The following is a 24038-nucleotide window of genomic DNA, read 5'->3' on the forward strand; positions in this document are numbered from 1 at the left end:
TCCTCAGGACAAAAAAGGCTAAAATATTTGTACTATGCAATCAACATAGCCCTCATCCAATGGATTAAAAACTGGCTAAATTATAGATCTCCAATTATAAGTGTTAATAGTAATAATCCGTTTGGGACTCTGCAGGAATCAGTTCACAGCCAACTCTCCAATATTTTTATCAATCATGTGGAAGTATAAAATCATTGTGTCATTTACAAAAACTTTACTAGCAAAGATTGGTGGAGTAATAAACAAGGATAAAGACAGATCATTTATACAGTGAGATCTGGAATGACTGATAAACTTGGTGCAATCAAACATGCTCTGCTCAGAGCAGCCAGAACTGTAAGCCACTGTGTTACCTGTCTGCCTTAGCAAGAGAGCGCTTTGCTGGGGCTTAAACTGTGAGATAGCTCAATTCCACATCAACCTGTCTGCCTCACCAGCACACCTTGGAGACTCTGCACGCTTTAACCTTGTCTTGCAGGTTAACAATCAGGGAACCTGAGTTCCCCAGAAATTTCTCTCTGCCGTGTCCAGTCTCTCTCACTGGGCACTCTCGGTAATTATAAAGCTTGCTGTCTCCAAAGAGACAGTGCACCTACTAGTCTGTTAGTTTAGCCACGGTCCCACACTTTACTTCGGTACATTGCACTGAGACGGTTTATAGTAAAACTAAGTTTATGAATAAAGAACATAGATTTAAGTCATACCAAACAAGAACAACAAACTAAACAAACACAGCACGCTTTCTCATGGCTAAAACGTAAGGAAGCTATGCCTCTCACTTACATCAAGCTATCAGCATCACCAGCTCTCCAAGCAAGAGAATCCACCATTCACAGAATCAGAGACAGCTGTCCCCTTTGGCCACTAAGTGATGCATAACTAGAATGTCTTTTTTGCTCCCCTTACATTTTCTAAAGTCTACTGTCTTTGCTTCAAGAGCCATGAAGATCTGCAAGGGATTCAGACTCCGGTGTGAGATGATGCCCACTAGGTTTGTAAGTGGAACAGGTGGACTGATTGATGCATGCACCAGGTCAGAGTACCTGAACTGATGCCTCCAAGCTGGAGTTATCAATATTACCTGAACTCTGCCCTGTAAAATCTTTCTTGGAACTCTTGGGATTAACAGAACAGAGGGAAAAGTCTAAAACAGGTTCTTTCCCCATTGAATTAGGAGTGTGTCTGACAGAGATCCTGGGCTTGCTCCTCCCTGGGAGAAGAACACTGGAAACTTTGTGTTCACATTGCTAGCAAATAGGTCTACTGAGGGAACTTCTCATTTTAGGAATACCTGAGCTAGACTGAGTCTTTCTATTCCCATTAGTCGCTGATGGAGCTCTTTCTGTTTAAGTGAACTGCTGTATCATTCTGGGCTACCAAGATGAGTCAATGTTGTATGCACCAGTCCCACAGGTGTATGGCTTCCTGACATAATGGGGATGCCCTTGTTCCCGACAGTTTATATCTGCAGAGCTGCTGCGTTGTCTTTCCCATTCTACATATTACTCAACCGAAGCAAAGAACATGTTTAGTGTATTCACACACTACATCCGAGCAGAGAACTGAACCAGTCTGATAACAAGACTCCTGGTCCTGTACAGCTGGTACATGGCAGTCCTGTTCCTTTGTGTATTTCATGATGAGTTGGCTAGCCTGCGCCTTTCAGATCTTTGCTAGTTTGATACTGTCGGATACATAGATCATCAACAAATTAAACATCTTCTCATTGTCCCTTCGAAGACAGGGATGGCCTTAGTGCTTCCCACAGGCTAATTCAACTGACTCAATCTCTTTGACCTTTTCTGGTAGCATAAATTGACTTACATGAGCGTAGAGTCTGACTGCAAATCTCGGTTCCACTCCCAGTGCTCGCGCAGACTTCTTGTGAGACCTGAGCCACCCACTCAAACTGCAGAATCACACATTTTGTTACTTTTGTACGTTGACCTTGCACACACTAGGGGTCCTTAAATCCCCACCTCCATTCTCCCCCACAGCCACCTTCTATGACACCCTCCCCTTCCCCTCTCTCCAGGACTTGCTGCAACCTGGCCATCCCCATCGTCAGGCCAGGTACTCTGTGTCTCCCTACTCCCCCATGCTGGGGTCTCTGTGTGCCTCCTGTTCTGCCTTCCCCCCAAACCAGGGTCCTCCTGTTACCCGCACAACTTGGGGCACCCAGTTTATACCCTACCAAGATCTTAAAGTGGGACTCAATTAAATTTTCTTTAGGGCTTGGGGCACAAGGCACCTACCCTTACTCACAGGGCTTAGGGCTTTACGGATTTGCAGGCACTTTTGTTAATGACAGAGCTTTATACAGCTGTTGTAAACATGTATTTATTAGCAATATATACAGAATACACATGCTAAGCAAATCTATTATGCTTACTGTTTTTAATATACAAATTTTATTTGCTGGCTAGTTAGGATTTATTTGTTCGGGGGGTTTGGTGCTTTCATACATTCTGGTTGTGCAGGGTATGATATTTTGTAGCTTATTGTATTGTAGTTTGAAGCTGATTTTTAAAGAGTTTTGTTTTTTATTTATATCATATAGGTAAAATTATTATTTTTAAAAATGTATTAAATCTATTATTTTTAAGTAATAGATTTTAATTAATTATGCACTGGCTTTTGTTTTTTATTCATGTTTAAATGGTAATTTATTTTTGTTTATGCAGATGGTTAGCATATATTTGCTGGTTAGAGCTTATTTTATTTATTATTATTTGTTGGGTTTTTGTGTATTTTTTTAAATTTTTAATGCCTGGATGTTTTGATTTTATAATTTAGCTGGTTATAACTCTTGTTAGGGACATTCCTGAGGTGGGGGTTAGCAGCAGAGCATTCTTTTGCTTAATTTCAGTGGTGAAATCCCTGAGTTTCATCCCAGGCTGCTCAAGGCTAGTTTAGTAAGGGGGTGAGTTAGGTCCCAGACCCACAATCCATTCTCCCCTCACAAGGGATTCTGGGTGCCCCCTATTCTCTCCTTATCTGCCATGCCACAGGCTCGGTGTACCCTCCATTCCCAGCTCCCCCATTTTTCACACAGGCCAGAGGCTGTGTATATCCCTCATTCCCTGCTTACAAGAGTCCCCCATTCTCCTACTCCCAGCAGAAGTTCTGAGGGCCAGCCCTTCCCCCCATGGAAGGGGCTCTGTGTGTGCCCCTCCTCCGACTCTTATTCTCCTTTCTTTCTTTGCTTTCTCTTTCAGAGTGATTTTAAGATCAACTGATACAGGCTGAACTCAAAGGAGGGCTCTTGTGATGCCGGAATGATGTTAATTTCTGCCATGATCAGCTCTTTGATCCTTAGAGGATTATGGTGGGGGTTGAAGCTGTGGTTCTGCTAACCAGATGTCAAAAGCATTATGGTTCTGCCTACTGATGCCTAGAACATTCTCTGAAATTTTGGAACCTAGCAGATGAGGTGTTCAAGTGATCATATTACACCCAAACAGAGAAATGCCATAAATTTGAGCATACGCGCTTCACGAGCTCAGCCAATAACAGAGGACAGCAGGAGTCGGCAGCTCCTGGAGTTTTAACCAGTGCATTGCCTGGACCTGCCCTGGTGTTTGCAATGTGGGAATTTAGAGAGAAAAGCCTAATTTAGACAGCCTTGAATTTGGCAATCCATGAGGTTTTTTGCTAGTAGTATTTCTGTCTTCATTACATGATTATACATCACTTTGCTAACAGTAACACCAAAGACATGAGTTTGTCTGTATTTATATTATCAACTTGTCTATTACTTAGATCAGGTATAAAGCAGCAAACAGTCCTGTGGCACCTTATAGACTAACAGACGTTTTGGAGCATGAGCTTTCGTGGGTGAATACCCACTTCATCAGACGCATGTAATGGAAATTTCCAGAGGCAGCTATAAATATGCAGGCCAGAATCAGTTTGGAGATGACGAGGTTAGTTCAGTTAGGGAGGATGAGGCCCTCTTCTAGCAGCTGAGGTGTGAAAACCAAGGGAGGAGAAACTGCTTTTGTAGTTGGCTAACACGGCTACCTCTCTGACACTTTAGATCAGGTATGACCATAGTGCTTTCCACAGGCTAGAGGTCAAATTTACAAAAAACTACTTCTAGCTTTAGGTGCCTAACTTTAAACAGAAATTCTGCCTGTTGCTGCCTTCCCCTTTGATACAGAGTTGTGGCTGGTGGAAAATACAATCCCCAACATGTCTGACTCTGTTTTCATTTCAATGGCTCAAGAAGTGCACAGTGAGACCTGTAGTCCCAGGCAAGCAGCATTTCTCTAGTGAAAGTGAGGCTGGTTCCAACCTGCTTGATTTTATATGCACCTTTTATTTGATTCCATTTAAAGTACTGATAATCTGATGCAGAGATTTTCAGACATATCATTTCACTGATCCAGACAATTAACTTACTTTTTTTTGTTTTTTGTTTTTTTTGTTAAAGGATTATTTAGCACATGATCCTATCAACTGAAGAACAATGCCCACAGCTATCTCACCTCTAGGACAGAGCTGTTGTCTCTTTTATAAAAGCTTTTTCTGTGAAGAAAAAAGTATTAAAGAGCTTTTGCAGAGTCCCCACTCCTTTGCAATGAATGTCACAGAACAGCTGTCTTGCCTTGCGCCCTGTATTTAGAGCTCATTGGGAAGCATTTCATTTGCTGACTCTATATAGGAAACATTTCCTGTAAAATTCTGTCCAGAATTTTTCAGCATATTTTCCTTTCCCTCTAGGCACACTTTCTGAAAGGCAAAAACTTGTGATCGTTCCTCTAAAACCTACTCACAAAGTCCATTAGTACTTATTCTTCACTGTCATTTCAAACCTAGTAACAGCAACAAGGAGAATTAAATCATCTCCATTTTCAGTCTTACAACTTAAATTGATTTCATTGGGTGAACGGCTTCCCACCTCTCTCACATTAGATTGAAGCAAACTTTTCTCCCTGTCTTCAAGGCCCTAAAAAACCTGGCTCCTGCTCTCCCTTCTGCTCTCATCACTTTGCATTCCTCCCACAGCTCTTCCCACGCTGTGTAACTTCCCCTTTGCTTCCTTTTCTCACTCTTGTCTCTGGGTCTTCTTCTATGCTGCTCCACATGTCTCAGCCCACCTCTGAGAAAAAATATACTTCTGTATGGAGGCCTATAAACCCTCACCTGCTACCTCACCCATGCTAAGGCACTAATTTATCTAGTTTAAAGAAAGAGTCTGGCTTTAAAAGACTCCATGAAAAAATCATTTGTATTTGTTGAATGGACGAGTGTCAGTAAGACTCCAGTTTAGCAAGTCCAGACCAAGAACCACTTCCATTTTGACAGGTAGGTGGCTCTGGTGGAAGGCTTTCTGCTACTTAGTAACACTCAGTGAACGTGCTCCAGCAAGCCTGTTCTCTGGGATTTAGTTGAGGAACTTCCAGGCCGTTAAATGAAGGGAACACAGGTTTGGGTGGTGGAGCCAACAGTGGCCCTGAGTGATCAAATCCAGGTGCAACAGGAGTGAGATGAGTTACCATTGAGAGGTCCAGTCGAGTGCAGAACTCGTCTTGGCGGGGCCATGCTGGGGCTATTCATATAACCCAGGCATGGTCCTGCTTGGTTTTTAGTAGCACACTGTGCAGGAGTGGGACTGGGGGGAAAGCATAATAAAGCGTTCCCATCCGGGGTAGCAGGAAGGTGTCTGTGATAGAACCCAGAAGGGAGCATAATTGGTAACATTTTTTGTTGTACTTGTTCACAAATAGATCTATTGGGGAGTTTCCCCACTGCCAGAAAATGCCTTCAGCTATGTCTGGGTGAAGAGACCACTCATGACTGAGGAAAGACCTACTAAGATGATCGACTAACTCATTCTCCACCCCCAGAAGATAAGAAGCCTTGAGATTGATTGAATGGGCTTCACAAAGTTCCCATAGGTGAACTGCTTCCTGACAAAGGAGGGATGAATGAGCTCCTCCTGCCCACTGAAGTAAAACAGGGCTGCGGTGTTGTCTGTAAGAACAAACAGGTTTCTCCCTCTGATATGAGGCAGGCAAGGTGAACTGCCCTGAGCTCTCTGACGTTGGTATGGAGAGCTCCTTCAGTGACCAAAGACCCTGAGTCCTAAGGGGCCTCAGGTGGGCTTCACACTCTACCACAGACACGTCTGAGACCAGAGACATTGATGGTTGAGGGTAGATGAATAGACTGTCCATATGCATGTTGAGAGGATCCAATCACCAGTTCAGGAAAATTAAAATCGAGGAACATATTGTGTGTACAGTATCCAGACAAAGGCAGCTTTGTGAGTATGCTGAGGCTAGCCACATTTGGAGGGGTCTGAGATGCAATCTCGCATGTTGTATCTCACATGTGCATGAGGCCATACGGTGTAGGATCCTCATACACTTTTGGGCTGTTGCGACTGGATGACATTTGAGGTCTCACCAGATATTGGATCAATTGGAATCATAACTCTGGGAGGAACACCCTGGCCTGGATAGTGTCCAACACTGCCCCAGTAACTCTATCCTCTGTACTGGCCAAAAGGTAGACTGTCTGCATTGATCAGTAGGCCTAGGGCCTTGAATAACCTGAGTCCTACGCTGGCTCTTGACTAGCTAGTAGTCCAGGTAAGGGCAGACCTGCACTCCTAATCTCCTCAATAGGCGTCATTTAAATAAAGGGCAGCATACCAATCTCCAGAATCCAGAGTGGGAATAATGGATGCCAGGGTCACCATGCAGACCTTTATCTTTTTGAGATGGTTGTTCACTTGATGCAGGGCTAAAATAGGCCTGAGATCTCCTTTGGTTTTTGGGATTAGGAAATCACGGAAGTAGAAACCCTTCCTTCTGAAATTCTGCAAACAAAGGGAAAACACAGTCTAGCAGTAACAGAATCCTCAGCTAAGAAGATCTATGCGCTTTCTCACTTTGTTCCTGTGCAACGTGGCATAATAGGGTTAGATTACAGTTCAGGATTTATTTTACTTACCCATTTAAAAAAAAGACTTCGAGGGCAAATAAAACATTTACAAAGCAGTCAATAAAATGTCAGGACAATCAGAACCAAGCACTTCCCAAAGTACCCAGCCAGGTCCAGGACAACGATTAGCAAAACTGTATGACTTTCATGTGTGAAAGTCTGAGCAATTTAAAATGACAGTCTACATTTTTTTTTTCTGTTTGGTGTTCTGCAATGTAATTTAAATGAAAATCCAGGATTATAACTGGAATGCAGGGTATTAGTACCAAGTGTTTGTAACATAATGTTCATGTATTTAGGAAATGCTAAATAGTTATTGTGACTTTTTTCTGAACTGTCATTTAAATAAATTACCAAAACAATTGAAACTGGTGTGATTATACTGTATTATTTTGACAAATAAAATATGCAGAGTATTGACTTTTTTGGCACAGAATCGCCCCCGGAGTATTAACTGGTTCCAGAATGGGCTGACTGAGAGGCAGGGCCACTCTGGAAGGATCTGCCGTGGCTAGAATATCGATGCAATAATGTTGGATGGGCTGCTGTTTATAGGGGGAAACTCTCAGGATGAGGCAGGAGAGGGAACATCTTCCCAGATGTCATATGTAAAATGGGAGTTCAAATTGCCACAAAGAAAAGCTACACTTTCTCTAGCAAGATTTTTTTCTCTACATATTTTCCATTCTGTGCGAAAGCCCCTGGGACTGGCTAGACTGCATCTCTGAGTGGAGTTTTTTAGCTGCAGCAGGCTATTTATTTTAATCAGCACTCACTCTAACTACATAAAATAAATATTTTTTATTTTATGAGGAGGACAGATAGCTCAGTGGTCTGAGGATTGGCCTGCTAAACCCAGGGCTGTGAGTTCAATCCTTGAGGGGGCTGCTTAGGGATCTGGGGCAAAATCAGTACTTGGTCCTGCTAGTGAAGGCAGGGGACTGGACTCAGTGACCTTTCAAGGTCCCTTCCAGTTCTAGGAGATAGGATATCTCCTATTATTATTAAAACCCCATCACTCTTAACTAGCATGAACTATGCAGAATCTGTGGAGCATCTGACATTCTTATCCACAGACACACATTTGAGTTCTAAATATTGAATGTGTAGTGCACAGGCATTTATTTTCCTTCTGGTGCTGCAACAACAGTGTTCTCAGTAACTGGAAATTCCTTAGCAGTTCCTTTGCTTAGAGGTTCAGGAGAGCAGCATGTTTTCACCTCTCCTTGACCAATCACTGACCGAAGAGGAAACTAATCCCTAAAACATTTCCGTACTCCCTGTGATATAGCAGTTCTCTGTGTGGTTAGCCAGAGAGACCACACTGCATCAGAATGTTAGAATTTACATGAGGCATGTGAATTTGAAACGATGTCATCTGCTCCCTCTAGTCTAGAAGGCTTCAGATTGTTTTCTACTATATACAATTTAATAAACTCTGGGTTCTCCAGTGCAGCCACCTGAAATTGAAGTAATTCCTCAGAACACACATTACTTCAGCCAGAGGGACTCTTATCAAGGCATCAGGATTTTGACACGTGGTTGAGGAACTAGGAAATTCATTTGTAGTACATAACCTGGTGCATGCAAATACACTTCCCAAACACTATCACCCGCATGTGCAGATGATGGAATTCATATGTGTAAATCCCATTCAGACCCCACCACTTTCATATGAAAGAGACAGAATCTAGCCCTGATGTGTGCAAGTGTTACTGCTTGAAAAGTATGCCTTCAAATGTTCTGTAAATCCAGGGTACTAAGAGGAGGCCCTAAGATATAAACCTTGGTATCAGAGGCTCGGTATGAGGCCTGAGGCCTGAACTAAAGTAATGGTCAAGACTTTGCTAGCATAAAGCAAAGTGAAGCTGTGAGCCAGAGGCAGGCCCTGTTCACAAAAGCTGGCAAGGAAAGGGCCGATGCTGCAAGAAGATATGTACCTAAAAGGTGCTGAACACCAGATATCAGAACATTCACATACTGGCACATTCCACACAGATAACAAGGAACAGACTGACCCATCCCAATGACGGGGCAAAAGGGTAATATGATGGATAGAGTTTTTTGTTCGAACCAACAGGTACAAGGTGAGAGGCGGCACCTTACTACGTAGAGGGGTTGTACCTTGCTGCGTAGAAGGGTTGCACCTCAATACGTCAGGAGTGATGTGTAACTTGTTTGTACCTGTGTATAATAATGCATCCCTGGGGCGGTGTCTTTGTCCAGCCGAGGGGACAGTGGAAAGTCCCGCCACTGACTGAGCTAAGTCCATTGCCAGGGGGCACTTTCTCGTAGTATGCCCTGAATTAGACTAAGAAATCTACAGGGAACTATCATTGTGCTTCCTTTGACAATAAACCTGGCCGATGTGCCTTTGTACCTTACTAGACTCTGTGGTCATTGGGGGTTCTCTTCGGGTCTGCTGTGTCAGCTATCTGCGCAGAGCTGGGACAGCACACAGAGGGAACACACGCACGCAGCCGAGTGATATCAACATTGAACAGAGCAGAGCACCACACCGATAGCATCTGACAACATCCAGAATGCCTCCACTTGACCTTAGAGAACCAGTGCAGCTCACTGCGAGGAGATGACATCCTACTTCACAGAGAAGTTCTCTCATATATTGGATAGACTCAGAGAACACTAGGACAAAACAAATACAGGATCAAAGAAACAATTCCCACCTTCTAAAAACACAGTCCACTTGTACAAGTGATAGTCATGGAAGTACTCAAAGCAAGGAGGGCCACCCATGTGATTCTGCCTCTCCTAGCTAGTGAGAGAAAACATATGTTCTAGGACCCCAACTAACATGGTGCATTCACACTTACTTTGAAGAGGACAGCTTAACAAAGAGAAGGATAAGGGGAGACTTGATTACAGTTTATAAGTATCTGCACAAGGAACAAATATTTAATCTTCAATGTAGCAGAGAAAGGTCTAATATGGTCCAATGGCTGGACACTGAAACTAGACAAATTTCAGACCAGAAATAAAGTGTAAATGTTTACAGTGAGGAGTATTTTGAGGAATTATTTCTCTGGTCTGTGCTGTACAGGAGGTCTGACTAGATGATCACAATGGTCTCTTCTGGCCTTGGAATCTATGGCTGTAGATGACCTTGCCAATTACTACTCTGGGTTGAACTTCTCTTACTAACCAAGTTAATGAAGGAGTTAGGAAAAAGCAGTCGCAAATGCCACCTCTCAGTTGCCAGTATCCTGAATTCCTCTCAGCCAGGTTTCATGCCAGGAGATGGTACTGAGACAGAACTTGTTTCCTCAGTGAAAGAACTCCTGACCGTCCTCCACTGATACCGGACTTGTAGATGGCTTGGTGGGTACTGGACTCAACAGTAGGGATGAGGTTGGCATCAAAATCAACTGCACCAGTGCTGAGTGCAATGATTCAGAGAGTACTGGGGAGCAGTACTCAGGGACTCTTGCTCTTACTGGAAGATTTATGAGAATCCTTATTAGCTGAAATACAGTGGCTGGAGTCCCCATGACAGGTTGAGGAAACTTCTTGGGTCTTGTACAGTTTTTACTTCCAGAGAGGTGGAAGTCTTGGCAGCCTTGGCAGATGGCCCTAGGGAAGGGAAGCAATGCCTCTTGTCTCTATAGGTCTTCATGGGGTTTTCCTTCTTGAGAGAGCCAGAAGAGGAAGGAGGAGCAGCCAGAGCACTTCCGGAGGAGGAGTACTCATTCAATCCTATAACAGTCCAGATCCAAAGCCGGAGGCACGGATTTCTCCAGGAGGTGCTCCTGAGACATGCTGTGTTCTCCTAGTAAAGGACTTGCAGGTGCTGCACTTATTCCTTATAAGCCCTTAAGGAAGACAAATGAGGCAACGAGTTAATGGGCATAAGAGTCTCACATAAAGGGCAGTGCTTAAATTCTGGGGACGTCTGCATAGTAATGTGGTACTGAAGTACCACTCCAGGAACAAAAACAAAGGAAGATGTCCTGTGCGGGAATGCAAAGAAAGAAAGCAGTACAAACATAACATTATCTATTTACATTATGGCTTGATCTACACTTGAAAGTTATGTAAGCATAGCTATGTTGGTCACAAGTGTGAAAAAAACTACACCCCGACCAACATAGTTATTCTGACAAAACCGCCAGTGTAGATGCAGCTACGTGGATGGAAGAGTGCTTCTGTCAACAGAGTGAACTTCGTTCAGGGACATGATGTTCCTACACTGACAGAAAATCCTCTTCTGTCGATGTAGGTTGAGTCTACACTAAGGCACCATGTTGACATAGGGTATGTCTGCGCTATGGAGCCTAAATCCTAAACTAACACAAACTATTTACACATGAAAAAGATGTGGAGAAGCTAGAAAAAACCGAGATCTTGAGTACCAGAGGGGTAGCCATGTTAGTCTGGATCCGTAAAAAGCGACATAGAGTCCTGTGGCACCTTATAGACTAACAGATGTATTGGAGCATGAGCTTTCGTGGGTGAATACTCACTTTGTCGGATGCATGTAGTGGAAATTTCCAGAGGAAGGTATAAATATGCAGGCGAGAATCAGTCTAGAGATAATGACGTTAGTTCAGTCAGGGAGGATGAGGCCCTCTTCTAGCAGTTGACGTGCTCAGTAGGCTCGGTGCATGGATGGCTTCCTACTTTCTAGGAGGACACGCCTGACCCCTTCAGAACACCTTGCTTCCTCCGCATCTAGCCATGCTGTCAAATAGAGGGCAGCCAGGTTGCGGTGGAGGAGGTGGCCCTAGTCCTGGGAGAGTAGGTCCGGGTGGAGCGATAATGGCTGCAGGGGGGCCACCAGCAAGCCCAGGAGGGTCCCGTACCAGTGTTGCTGAGAGCAGGCCAGGGCAATCAGTTTTCACTTTCTCCAGAACCTTGCCGATGAGGGGAAACGGGGGAAAGGCGTAAAGGAGTTGACCCGACCATGACAGGAGGAAGGCATCTGAGATCGCGTTCCTCCCCACCCCGCCTCTGAAGCAGAACCTGGGGCAATGGCAGTTCTGCCGGGTCACAAACTGGTGTACTTGGGGAGTGGAGCGACCACTCGTGTTGGGAGGAGAAAACCCTGCTCAAGTGATCGGCCTGTGTATTGTTGATGCCTGGCAGGTGGAAAGCCTTCAGGGAGATGTCGTGGGCTATACAGAACTCCCAGAGGCTGAGGGCTTCCTGGCAGAGGGCCGAGGACCTCGTCCCACCTTGCCTGTTGATGTAAAACATCACAGCGATGTTGTCCGTGAGAACTCTGACCACCTTGCCACGTAGCTGTGAGCTGAATGCCACGCAGGCTAAGCATATCGCTCTGAGTTCCCTGATGTTTATGTGAAGGGACAGCTCTGCAGCTGACCACATCCCTTGGGTCTGTGCATTCCCTATGTGGGCTCCCCCAGCCCAGGTCCGATGCATCGGATACTGGGTCTAGTGATGGGGTTGGGTCCCAGAAGGGAATTCCCTGGAGCATGTTGGCCGGGCACGACCACCATTGTAGTAAGGTGATCTCCGGCGCCGGAACCAATTGGACCTTGTCCAGTTTGTCCTGGGCCTGGGAGAACTCTGAGGCCAGCCAGAGTTGGAGGGGCCTCATCCAAAGTCTGGCGTGGCGGACCACATACATGCACGCCGTCATGTGGCCTAGGAGCTGCAGGCATGCCCTGGCCATGGTGACAGGCAACTCCGTGACCGAGGCTATAAGCCCCTTCAGAGTCTGGAACCTGCCCAGGGGAAGGGAGGCTGTGGCCTTGGAGGCATCTGGGAGACCGCCTATGAATTTTATGCACTGCACCGGAACCAATGTCGACTTGGTCTCGCTCACTGAAAGGCCTAGGTTGGCACACGTAGCCAAGAGCAGGTCCACATGATTCTGTACCTGGGGCCATGAGCTGCCACTGAGCAGCCAGTCGTTGAGGTAGGGAAATATCTGTACCCCTCGGCATCTGAGGTAGGCCGCTACTACCGCCATACACTTGGTGAACACCCTGGGTGCGGTGGACAGGCCAAATGGGAGGACCATAAATTGGTAGTGGTCCTGTCATAGGGGGCTGCATGTGGGTCGAGGTCAGGGTTACCAGCGACCTACCAGTACCGTGGGAGCGGTATGAGTGGTGGTACCGAGAATGATATCTGCCACGGGACGAGGACTCTGACATCGAGGACTCTGCGACGCCTGGATCCGCAGCAACATGTAGCTGGCAATCCCCGCCAGGAGTCATGGGCACGATGCCTTGAGGCGAGAGAGCTGGAGCATGACCGGTGACGGCGCCCGTGTTGGGAGAGGCTTCGGCAGCTCCACCGAGAATGGGAGGGTCTATGGCATCTGTGTCTGTCCAGCCAATACTCTCTACTTGGCGTGGAGCAGTGCCTGGAGCTCTGCTCCAACAGCAGCCGACCAGACAACCTGGTGGGTGACAAAAGTGGAGGCCAGAAACTGTGTCCTGATAGCACACTGAGCGGTGAGCGGACCCGAGAACGGTCCCTTGCTTGCGTCTAGAGCGAGGCCCAGGGGTTGGAGGTACCCCAGGCACCTGCAGAGTCATAATGTCCTTGGCTGCCTGCAAGGCCTCCGGCGTCGAAGGCATCCGAACATCCGGAGGGGCCTGAGTCGACGCAACCAGGCTGCTCCGCTCAACCTGAGTTGGAGCTCTAGAGCCTGGGGGGTGGGTGGACTAGGGCTGCCTGACGCAGGTCTAGCCTCACCCCCTGTTTTTTCTCAACGCTTCTGAGAAGATGGAGCCTTTCTCTGCTTCTTCGACGGGGAGCGGTGCCGCCCACTGGAAGGAGATCACTGTGGACCAAAGTTGTAGTGCCTGGTGCCAATTCCACTCAGTGTACTGGGGTCAGAGCCAGTGCCAACTTCATGAGAAGAGCCCGAAGTCTAGTGTCTCTCTCTTTTTTTGTCCGGGGTTTAAAGGACTTGCAGATCTTACAGTGGTTGCTGATGTGAGATTTGCCCAGGCAGTGGAGACAGTCGGTGTGTGGGTCACTTCTGGGCATCGAACGCCTGCAAGACTCACACGATTTAAACCTTGGGGCCCGGGGCATGCCCCCGGCCCGAACACTAACTAACTAACTAAACTGGAACTTTTATTGAACTAACACATACAGGTACTACTAACGACAAAATGAGCTCTGGGATGAGCTGCAGCAAAGCTGGAGCAGGTAGTTCCCATGCACCGTCACTGGCGGCAAGAAGGAACTGAGAGTGGGGGGAGCACGCGGTTCCCCTCATAGTGTGCTATAGAGGCACCGCTCCAGGGGGTCACAGCAGTTCTCCCCCGACAGATACTGCTAAGGGAAAAACTTCCGGCACCGGTGCACGTGGGGAGCACGCACACCTACTGTGGAATACACATGAGCAAGCACTCGAAGAAGAACCCACAGATCCATAAATTGCTCCTGAAGGTCTCCATTTATTAGGAGCACCATGTACATGCTATGGATGGGGAAGAGTGAGGCAAGGAAACTGACCCCTGTTGTGGTATGAAGTGCTAGAGCTTGTGAGGTAACAAGGCCTGTGGTATAAGAGTGCCAGTGAATCCTAGCCTGGGCCTTGAGTTCCACCCCAAGTAGCAGCAAGACCAGTGCCAAGGCTCTTGGGTACTGAGGCGTAATATCTTGGTAAAGCAGTACTGGTGTTTTAAACCTGGAACCCAATGGCAGGGAAATAATAATAAATCTCACCAACACTGATGAGGTCACAACTGGAATTGTTCCCCTCTCCTGGCGCTAGAGGGAGCAAGAGAGGGTGCTAAAGCTTCCACAGTTCTGAAGAGACTGACTCAGCATCTGCACCTGTCTCATCCTCCCTCAGCACAAGGAACTACCCTGAGCAGCCCATTTCAGTAAAAAGGATTTGTCTTCCACAGTCTGGCTTGAGGAAAACAAGAGTAATCTATTCAAAACTTTTCCAGAGCCGACCTAGATAAAACCAGGATCTAAGTGTGTCTAACTGGGTTCATTACACGTCAGGAGCTGTGCTCGCAGTATTCCAGCAAATAAACTATGATTATCGAAGAGAGAAGATGCACCGATTTAAGCAATAGGTTACATACTACAGTTAGTAGTTCTGCACTTTCATATTGGAGTTCCTTCAGAACCCTTGTGTGATGCCATCTAGTCCTGGTGACTGACAACTCCTTAATTTATCAATTCATTCCAAAACGTCCTCTACATGATACCTCAGTCTGGGAGAGTTTCTCAGTTTAGTCACCTAAAAAGAATGGCTCAGGTGTGGGAATCTCCTTCACATCCTCTGTAGTGAAGACTGATGCAAAGAATTAATTTAGCTTCTGTGCAACAGCCTTGTCTTCCTTGAATGCTCCTGTTAGCACCTCGATCATCCAGTGGCCCCACTGACTGGCAGGATTCCTGCTTCTGATGTACTTCAGAATTCTTTTGCTGTTAGTTTTTGTGTCTTTTGCCAGTTGCTCTTCAAATTAGGTCTGCCTAATTATACTTTTATGATTGACTTGCCAGTGTCTACGTTCCTCAGTAGAATTTTACTTCCAATTATTAAAAGATGTCTTTTTGTCTCTAACTGCCACTTTTAACTTTGTTTAGCCATGGTGGCATTTTTTGGGGTTATCTTACTGGTTTTTTTTAATTTGAGGTGTACATACAGTGTGAGCCTGTGTTATGTATTTTTTAAAAGTTTCCATGCAGCTTTCAGGCATTTCACTCTTATGACCTTTCCTTTTGATCTCTACTCTAACTCCTCATTTTTGTGTAATTCTCCTTTTTGAAGTTAATTCAAATTCATTCATTCATTATATATAGTTCTTTCATATTCTCTCTTTCTCATCTCATTTCTAAGGTAAACAATCCCAGACTTTTCAAACTATCTTCATATGAGTTTCTCGTGCTTCTAATAGTTTTCATCACTCTTCTCTGAACCCATCTAATTCTTCAATATCTCTTTTGAGATGGGTGCATATTGGTCACCCTGTATTCTATATGAGCTCACATCCAGTGTTCAAATTCCTTATGCGGCCTAACATCTTGTTTCCTTTTTTGCTTGCAGCACCACATAGGGTGACCAGATGTCCTGATTTTATAGGGACAGTCCTAATATTTGGGGCTTTTTCTTATATAGGTGTCAATTACCCCCCACCTCCTGTCCCGATTTTTCACACTTGCTGTCTGGTCACTCTAGCACCACATTGAACTGAGTCCTTCACTGAACTATCTACGATGATATGGGGGACCTTTTCCTGAGTTGATACAGTTAATTTAGAATGCTGTAAGATGTATGAGTGGTTTAAACTTTTCTCTCAAATATACATTGCTTTGCATATAACAATACTGAATTTCATTTGCCATTGTGTTGCCTATTCACCTGGCTTGGTTAGGTCCCTCTGAAGTGCCTCACAGGTCTCTCTGGACTTGATTAACCTAAGTAACTTTATAGACTAATAGAAATGTAGGGCTGGAAGGGATCTTGAGAGGTTATCGAGTCCAACCTCCTGCTCTGAGGTAGGAACAAATAAACCTAGACCTGACAGGTGTTTGTCCAACCTGTTTTTATAAACATCCAATGATGGGGATACCACAACCTCCTTTGGATGCCTATTCCAGAATATAACTACCCTTTGAGTTAGAAACTTTTTCCTATTATCTAACCTAAATCTCCCTTAAGCCCATTACTTCTTGTCCTACCTTCAGTCGACATGGAGAACAACTGATCACTGTCCTCTTGATAGCAGCCCTTAATCTGTTTGAAGACTCTTAGCAGGTCCCTCCTCAGTTTTCTTTTCTCAAGACTAAACATGCCCAGTTTTTTTAACCTTTCCTCATAGGTCAGGTTTTCTAAATCTCATCATATTTGTTGCTCTCCTCTGGATTCCCTCCAGTTTATCCACACCTTTCCTAAAGTGTCGTGCCCAGACTTGGACACGATACTTCAGCAAAGGCCTTACCAGTGCTGAGCAGAGCAGGACAATTAGCACCCAGGTCTTACATACAACACTCCAGTTAATACATCCCAGAATGATATCAGCCCTTTTCACAACAGCATCACATTGTTGACACATATTCAATTTGTAATAAACTATAACCCCTTGATCCTTTTTAGGAATTCTACCACCTGGCCAGTTATTCTCCATTTTGTAGTTGTGCATTTGATTCTTTCCTTTGTAAATGTAGTATTTTGCAATTGTCTTTACTGACTTTTATCTTCTTGTTTTCAGACTAATTCTCTATTTTGTGAAGGTCCTGTGTGTCTTCTACAAATTTTACTACTTCATCGCATTCCAGATAATTCAAAATATTTAATAACACCTGACCTCATAAAGAACCTTTAGGCTCCCTGCTGTTAACCTTTTGCCACAATGAAAATTTACCATTTATTCTTACTCTTTGTTTCCTATCTCTTAGCCAGTTTTTGATCTATGACAATAATTTGCCTCTCACCGCATAATGACTTAGCTTCTTTAATAGCCTTTTGTAAGGTACCTTATCAAAGTCTAAAACCTTTTCAAAGTCTAAATAACCTGTCAACCAGTTCTCTTTTATCCCTCTAAGCCACGTAATACATGAGCTCCTTCAGAATGCTTGGATATACACCATCTGGACTGGATGACTTTCTGGTTTTTAAATCATTGATTTATTTCAGTACATCTTTTTCTGACATCACCAATCTCTGAGAGTGCCTCACCTTTATTAACTTAGAATAGGTCAGGGATAGATGTCTCCCCAGCACATTCTGTAGTGAAGATTGATGCAAAGAAATGATTAAGCTTCTCAGCAACTTTAAGTTTTACACAAAGATTACTGAGAATTTCCCCATTTCTCATTCCCACCAACAAAGAATAGTCACTTAAATACTGTATCCCTACAGCAATACGTGTGTGTAGTGAATTGAACGACTTCAGAAAATTCAAATAAAGAGATTTACTAGACAACCCCATCAAAGTGATAATGAAGAGCTGATGTGTCCGTTTCTAGAATTTTAAAACATTTCTTGTTATTAAAGCTCTACAAAAGGAAAAGATCGGCTCATAACCCCTTCAGGAATCCAGATCACTGTATGAATGCATACTGATGGAGCTAGTGAAAGGGCACACACAAAGGAGGTGATGAGAGTATTTATTCTGACAGAAGTAGCAAGAAGCACTCATACTGCTAGAGCAGTGGTTCTCAAACTGGGGCTGCCGCTTGTTTAGGGAAAGCCCCTGGTGGGCCGGGCTGTTTTGTTTACCTGCTGGATCCGCAGGTTCAGCCGATCGAGGCTCCCACTGGCTGCGGTTTGCTGCTCCAGGCCAATGGGGCTGTGGGAAGCAGCATGGGACAAGGGATTTGCTGGCCGCCGCTTCCCGTAGCCCCCATTGGCCTGGAGCAGCGAACTACAGCCAGTGGGAGTTGCGATTGGCTGAACCTGTGGACCCGGCAGGTAAACAAACTGTCCTGGCCCACCAGAGGCTTTTCCTACACAAGCAGCGGCCCCAGTTTGAGAACCACTGTGCTAGAGATTACACTGTGGCAGAGGAAATTCAGACTGTTCAGTGACTTGGAGTGGACAGTCATTCTTTCGAAGATTGTTTGAGGACAAGGTGGGTATTCATAATTCTGAAACGGTGATGGGGTAGCCATACTGTCTGAGCTGGGGATGAAGGGGTATAGTGCAATACTGGGGCTTTGAGTGCAAGACTCCATCAACCCACACCACACCAATGAGCCCAGAGCTAGTCAGAACAGGACTTAGAATGTGTCATTAAGGCAGTGTTAGTTGTGAACATTTAGAGCTACTATTCAGGGTGGACATAGGAGTTATATAGTAAGGAGTCTGTATAAACAGGACATAAACACAGTCTTGCATTCACCCTGACCACAGAGTTCTGTGTATCTATAATCTCTACATGGGCAGGGAGCATGGCCTCATCACCTGGAAAATCTGATTCAGAGCATATTTTGGTGGCTTTTATAGAACCTGGCTGTAGTTCAGAGCAGATCTTCCCAGCTGAATACCTGGGGAAGTTTGTCAGTATAAATGCTACTGTCTTCCCATGGGAATGCATCAGCTAGTGTGAAAAAAGCCAGACATTTATTAACCTTGATATAAACAGCTAATCTTCTATTAACTCTCACTAAATTCTTAGTTCTGCATGTTCTCCAAGTTCCTTATGATATCTTTTGGCAATTAATTTGGATGAAAAGGGAACACTGGCCAGGAGTGAGTAGATGCGGCTGCAGGAACTCGAGTTTATTGCTGCTGAACTGAAGGATGCATATAGAGTCCATGTCCTGATGGAAATGCTGAGGGAATTCTCAGGTAAGTGAATGATAATGCAGCAGGGGTTCTCTGGGTTTTCCTATCTGCAACCTCAAAATCACCTATGTTTTTCCCATTCCTAAATCCACATGCCAGATTCCTCTCGGCTCTTCCAGCTAAAGGTACTAGAAATGCTATAATATACAGACATCAATAGTTATTTACATAGTCCTGTCCTGAGTTCAGGGGACTGGACTAGATGACCTCTTGAGGTCCCTTCCAGTCCTACACTTCTATGATTCTATGTACTGTGTAAAGAAGTTTTTCCTTTATCAATTTCAATTTTTTGTCTTTTTAATTCATTGGATTCCTCCTTTTTTCTTGTATTGTCAGACAACGTAAATAGGGACTGATTTACATTCTCTGTAGCATGTGATATTTTATATGCCTTTATCATGTGTCCTCCTATTTGTCCATTCTCTACACTACATAGGACTAGTCTTTCCATGCTTGCAATCACGTTGCCATTTCCTAGACATTTTCCATTTCTTCCCTAACCTTCTTGAGAAGGTGGTATTCATGCTATAAACAGCGAGAGAGGAGTGGAAAGGGAAATAATGCCTCATTTTACATCAGCTTAGCCGAAAAAAAGACAATTTGACTCAATTTAGCACAATGTTAAGATGCTAATCAAAGCTCTGAAAAACATTTTGCTACCTTCCTTAATAAGAAAAGAGCCAGAGAAAATCAAATTGGAGAGTCGATGCATTTACTTACTGCATTTCCAGCTTCTGCAGCCAGCCTAGCAGCATATCGGGCAATGAGTCTGTGCTCCTCATCAAGTCTGCTAGGGCTGTCCAAAACACTGCCAAGGGAACAAAAAGTCAACACATCCCCATCAATATACATAGCTTCAGCACTGGACATTACACTGTATATGTCAAAGAAAAGGATGCATCAGTATGTAACATCACGTTAATCTGAAATGAAAAACCCCTCTCAGAAACCATCTAGACCATGCCCTTCTCCCAATCTCGAATACAGGGCCTAGCACAAGATTGTTCTCTTAGTAGTCTATTCTTCAGGGGTTTGTCCAGCCTAGTGTTAAATATTTAAAACAATAAGTTTCCAAAACTGAAAAAAAAAAAACCCTATAAAAAGTTTGTTAGCTAAAAATATACTGTTTTTCCAAGGATATTTTTAATAGACCCTGATCAAAATGGATAATTAAACTGAATGGTGAAGGTGGAAAGTCCTGTATTTATAAGATCTATGTGACAAATGTCAAATTGAGAATGGTTTCCAGAAAGAAAAACTGAGTAAATCATGCCAATCAGAGAAGAATTCACTTTGTAACTGAAAAAGAAACTAAAATGCAGAAATACTGATGATAGGCCAGCCAGGCAGGAGTAAAATGTATAAGGCATGCAAGGATTCGAGTTTGAGACCTAGAATTTGTCTTTCCCTCCATGGCTGACAGAGGTTGAGGATGCTGCAGAGATAGCACTTTTAGGGCTTGACCTGACTCTGCCAACTTTCAGCAGATGTTGGGTCAGGACAATACGGCTGCAGGTGCAGAGGTAAGGACCTCACATCACTCTGTAGAAATATTACTGCAGCTGTCTTGGGAGAAACAGTAAATGAGCTCTGGAGGAAAATGTCTCCAGCAATTCTGACCCACAGTGACAGCACCATGAAACAGTAGGAAAAGTTGGAAGTTGAAGGCTGGAGAAACAAAAGCAAAAATAGGAGCTCTGGTGGTAAACATATGAATGGCCACACTGGGTCAGACTAATGGTCCATCTAGCCCTAATCCTGTTTTCTGAGAGTGGCCAGCACCAGATGCTTCAGAGGGAATGAACAGATTCAGGCAATTATCGCAGGATCTATCCTCTGTCGTCCAGTTCCAGAATCTGCCAGTCAGAGGCTTAGGGACATCCAGAGTGTGGAGTTGCATCCTTGACCATCTTAGCTAATAGCCATTGATGGACCTATCCTCCATGAATTTATCTAGCTCTTTTGAACCTAGTTATACTTTTGGCCTTCATAACATCCCCTGGCAACTAGTTCCACAGCTTGACTGTGTTGTGTAAAGAAATACTTCCATTTGTTTCATTTGAACCTGCTGCCTATCCATTTCACTGGGCGACCCCTAGTTCTTGTGTTATGTGAAGGGGTAAATAACACTTGCTTATTCACTTTCTCTACACCAGTCATTATTTTATAGACCTCTATCAGAACCCCCACCCTCACCTCCTGGTTTCTTTTTTGCAAACTGAACAGTCCCAGTGTTTTTAATCTCTCCTATATGGAAGCTGTTCAATACCCCTAATAATTTTTATTGCCCTTCTCTGCACCTTTTTCATTTTTAAATATCATTTTTGAGATGGGGCAACCAAAACTGCACAAAGTATTCAAGGTGTGGGCATAATATGGATTTATATAGTTGCATTATAGTATTTTCTGTCTTATTATCTATCCTTTTCCTAATTGTTCCTAACATTGTTAGCTTTGTTGACTGCCGCTGCACATTGAACTATCCACAATGACTGCAAGATCTGGTTCTTCAGTGGTAACAGCTAATTTAGACCTCATCATTTTTACATATAGTTGGGATTATGTTTTCCAATGTGCATTACTTTGCATTTATCAACGTTTAATTTCATCTGCCATTTTGCCATCCAGCCACCCAGTTTTGTGAGATTCTTTTGTAACTCTTTGCAGTCACCTTTTCACTTAACTATGCTGAGCAAATTTAAGAACATAAGAATGGCCATACTGGGTCAGACCAAAGGTCCATCTAGCCCAGTATCCTTCTTCTGACAGTGGCCAATGTCAGGTGCCACAGAGGGAATGAACAGAACAGGGAATCATCAAGTGATCCATCCCCTGTCACCCATGTCCAGCTTCTGGCAAACAGAGTCTAGGGACGGCATCCCTGCCCATTGTGACTAATAGCCATTGATTTTGTATTGTTTACAAACTTTGCCACCTCATTGTTTACTCCTTTTCCAGGTCATTTATGAATATGTTGAACAGCATTGGTCCCAGTACAGATCCTTGGGGGACCTAGCTATTTACCTTTCTCCACTGTGAAAACTGACAGTTTCTTCCTATCCTTTGTTTCCTGTCTTTTAAACAATTACTAATTCATGAGAGGACCTTCCCTCTTATGTTGTGATTGCTCAGTTTGCTTAAAAGCCTTTAGCCTTTAACTAGGTCCCTCTCTTTCTGAAAGCCCAAGTACACCCATGTCCATATTTTTTGACCCCCTCAACGAATTCTAATAGATTGGTGAGGCGTGATTTCCCTTTATAAAATCCCTGTTGGCTCTTCTCCAACAAACCGTGTTCATCTATGTGTTTGATAATTTTGGTGGATGATCCTCAGGACTAATGGGAAATCTATGGTGGGAAGAGAGCACAACATGGGTCTCAAACTATTTATATATCCAGAAAAGTGCTTATACTAGTCTGGTGAGCCTGGCAGGGCCTAACTAATATATAACACACTATAAACTTTAGAAATTGTTTTAAACTTTTAAAATATAATAATATCAAACTTCAGTGGACAAACAGTAAGTTTTGAATTAATTTAAATTAGTCAATATAAAGACTTGCTATGACCTCAGACTATGGGCTGCAAAGTTTCCAATACAACAAATCAGAACTGAGATGCCATATGAAAGAGCAGGCTTTTCAAGTTAGTGTTAAATTGAAATATTTGCCTTTGTTGTTGGTGTCTGATTCAGTCACTACAGTAAGTCTTTTTTCTCCACTATAGTTTGTCTTTAAAATGATAGGTAATAAAATATTTTAATAAGGCTCAATTTTCTGATGTAGCCTACTACCAGAAGGACTTGCTTCTTGATACTGGATCCACAGATGTAGTGCCGGATGTCAGAAAACATGCAGTGATGTGCACCTATGCATTTGCAATCAAATGCAGAATCAGAATCAAGCCCTAAAAATGAAATTATGGTAAAGAAATAAATGCTAAGAGCCTGGCAGAATACTTTTTAAAATATCTGCCTTACTTTGTACAATCATTAATTACACCTTAATTTCACAGGCAAATATTCATTTTAATTGAACAATAGAATTCAAGTTACATACCTCACATTTATTTTAAAATGTGGATTTGTTCAAATTTATTAACTTGGACTCCTCCAGACTTAGGTGATCAGTCAGAGGAGAGGTATCAAGTATCAGAGGGGTAGCCGTGTTAGTCTGGATCTGTAAAAAGCGACAGAGTCCTGACACACTTGATAGACTAACAGACGTATTGGAGCATAAGCTTTCGTGGGTGAATACCCACTTCGTCAGACGTCTGACCCACGAAAGCTTATGCTCTAATACATCTGTTAGTCTGTAAGATGCCACAGGACTCTTTGTCACTTTAGTCAGAGGAGAAGTGTCAGAGTTATATCTTACACAGCAGGGAAGCGTGAGGAAGCCGAATGAAGGTAATGCTGTAATTTACACCAGTTCAGACACACCTCTGAATTTGGCCTACTGCGTGTCCATAAATAGAATAATCTGAAGATATTCAGTGATGTAGGTGCACTGATACTAGAGAAAGAGGGGCCTGTAAGGTAAGGTGAACATTTAGGAAAGTAGTATTAAGAGATGAGATAAACCATCGTATTGGCCTTGATGATCTTTCCCTGTTCCTATTTCCCACTCACCCCCATAACACTGTATATTCAAAACACATTTTCTGGACCATGGCACATTTTTATTGTAGGTCCACCTTCCCTACCTTGCTTTCTGAATTTGATTTTGAGACCTGTGTGGATTTCATCAGCAATTTAAGCTGTTTGACCCCTTCTTTCTAGTCAGATCTCTTGCTGCAGGACCTTTCATTCCCTTCTCTCTTTGTTCACAAT

The 24038-nt window shown here is 43.8% G+C and overlaps 1 protein-coding gene across 12 annotated transcripts in view; it reads right to left on the bottom strand.

The window, feature by feature from the left end:
- DTNB (dystrobrevin beta) overlaps positions 1-24038 on the bottom strand; it is a 361761-nt gene that overhangs the window by 78109 nt on the left and 259614 nt on the right. For all 12 annotated transcript variants that reach the window (XR_003999428.1, XM_030555069.1, XM_030555067.1 and 9 more), the window contains one exon: positions 19928-20015. Coding sequence is in view for 10 of the 12 variants with exons in the window: in XM_030555069.1 (XP_030410929.1) it covers positions 19928-20015 (88 nt within the window). In the remaining 2 variants the exon portion in view is untranslated. Of the gene's footprint in view, positions 1-19927; positions 20016-24038 lie in introns of those variants that run through there.

The sequence above is a fragment of the Gopherus evgoodei genome, chromosome 3 (assembly GCF_007399415.2).
Source record: "Gopherus evgoodei ecotype Sinaloan lineage chromosome 3, rGopEvg1_v1.p, whole genome shotgun sequence".
In the NCBI taxonomy this organism is placed as follows: Eukaryota; Metazoa; Chordata; order Testudines; family Testudinidae; genus Gopherus; species Gopherus evgoodei.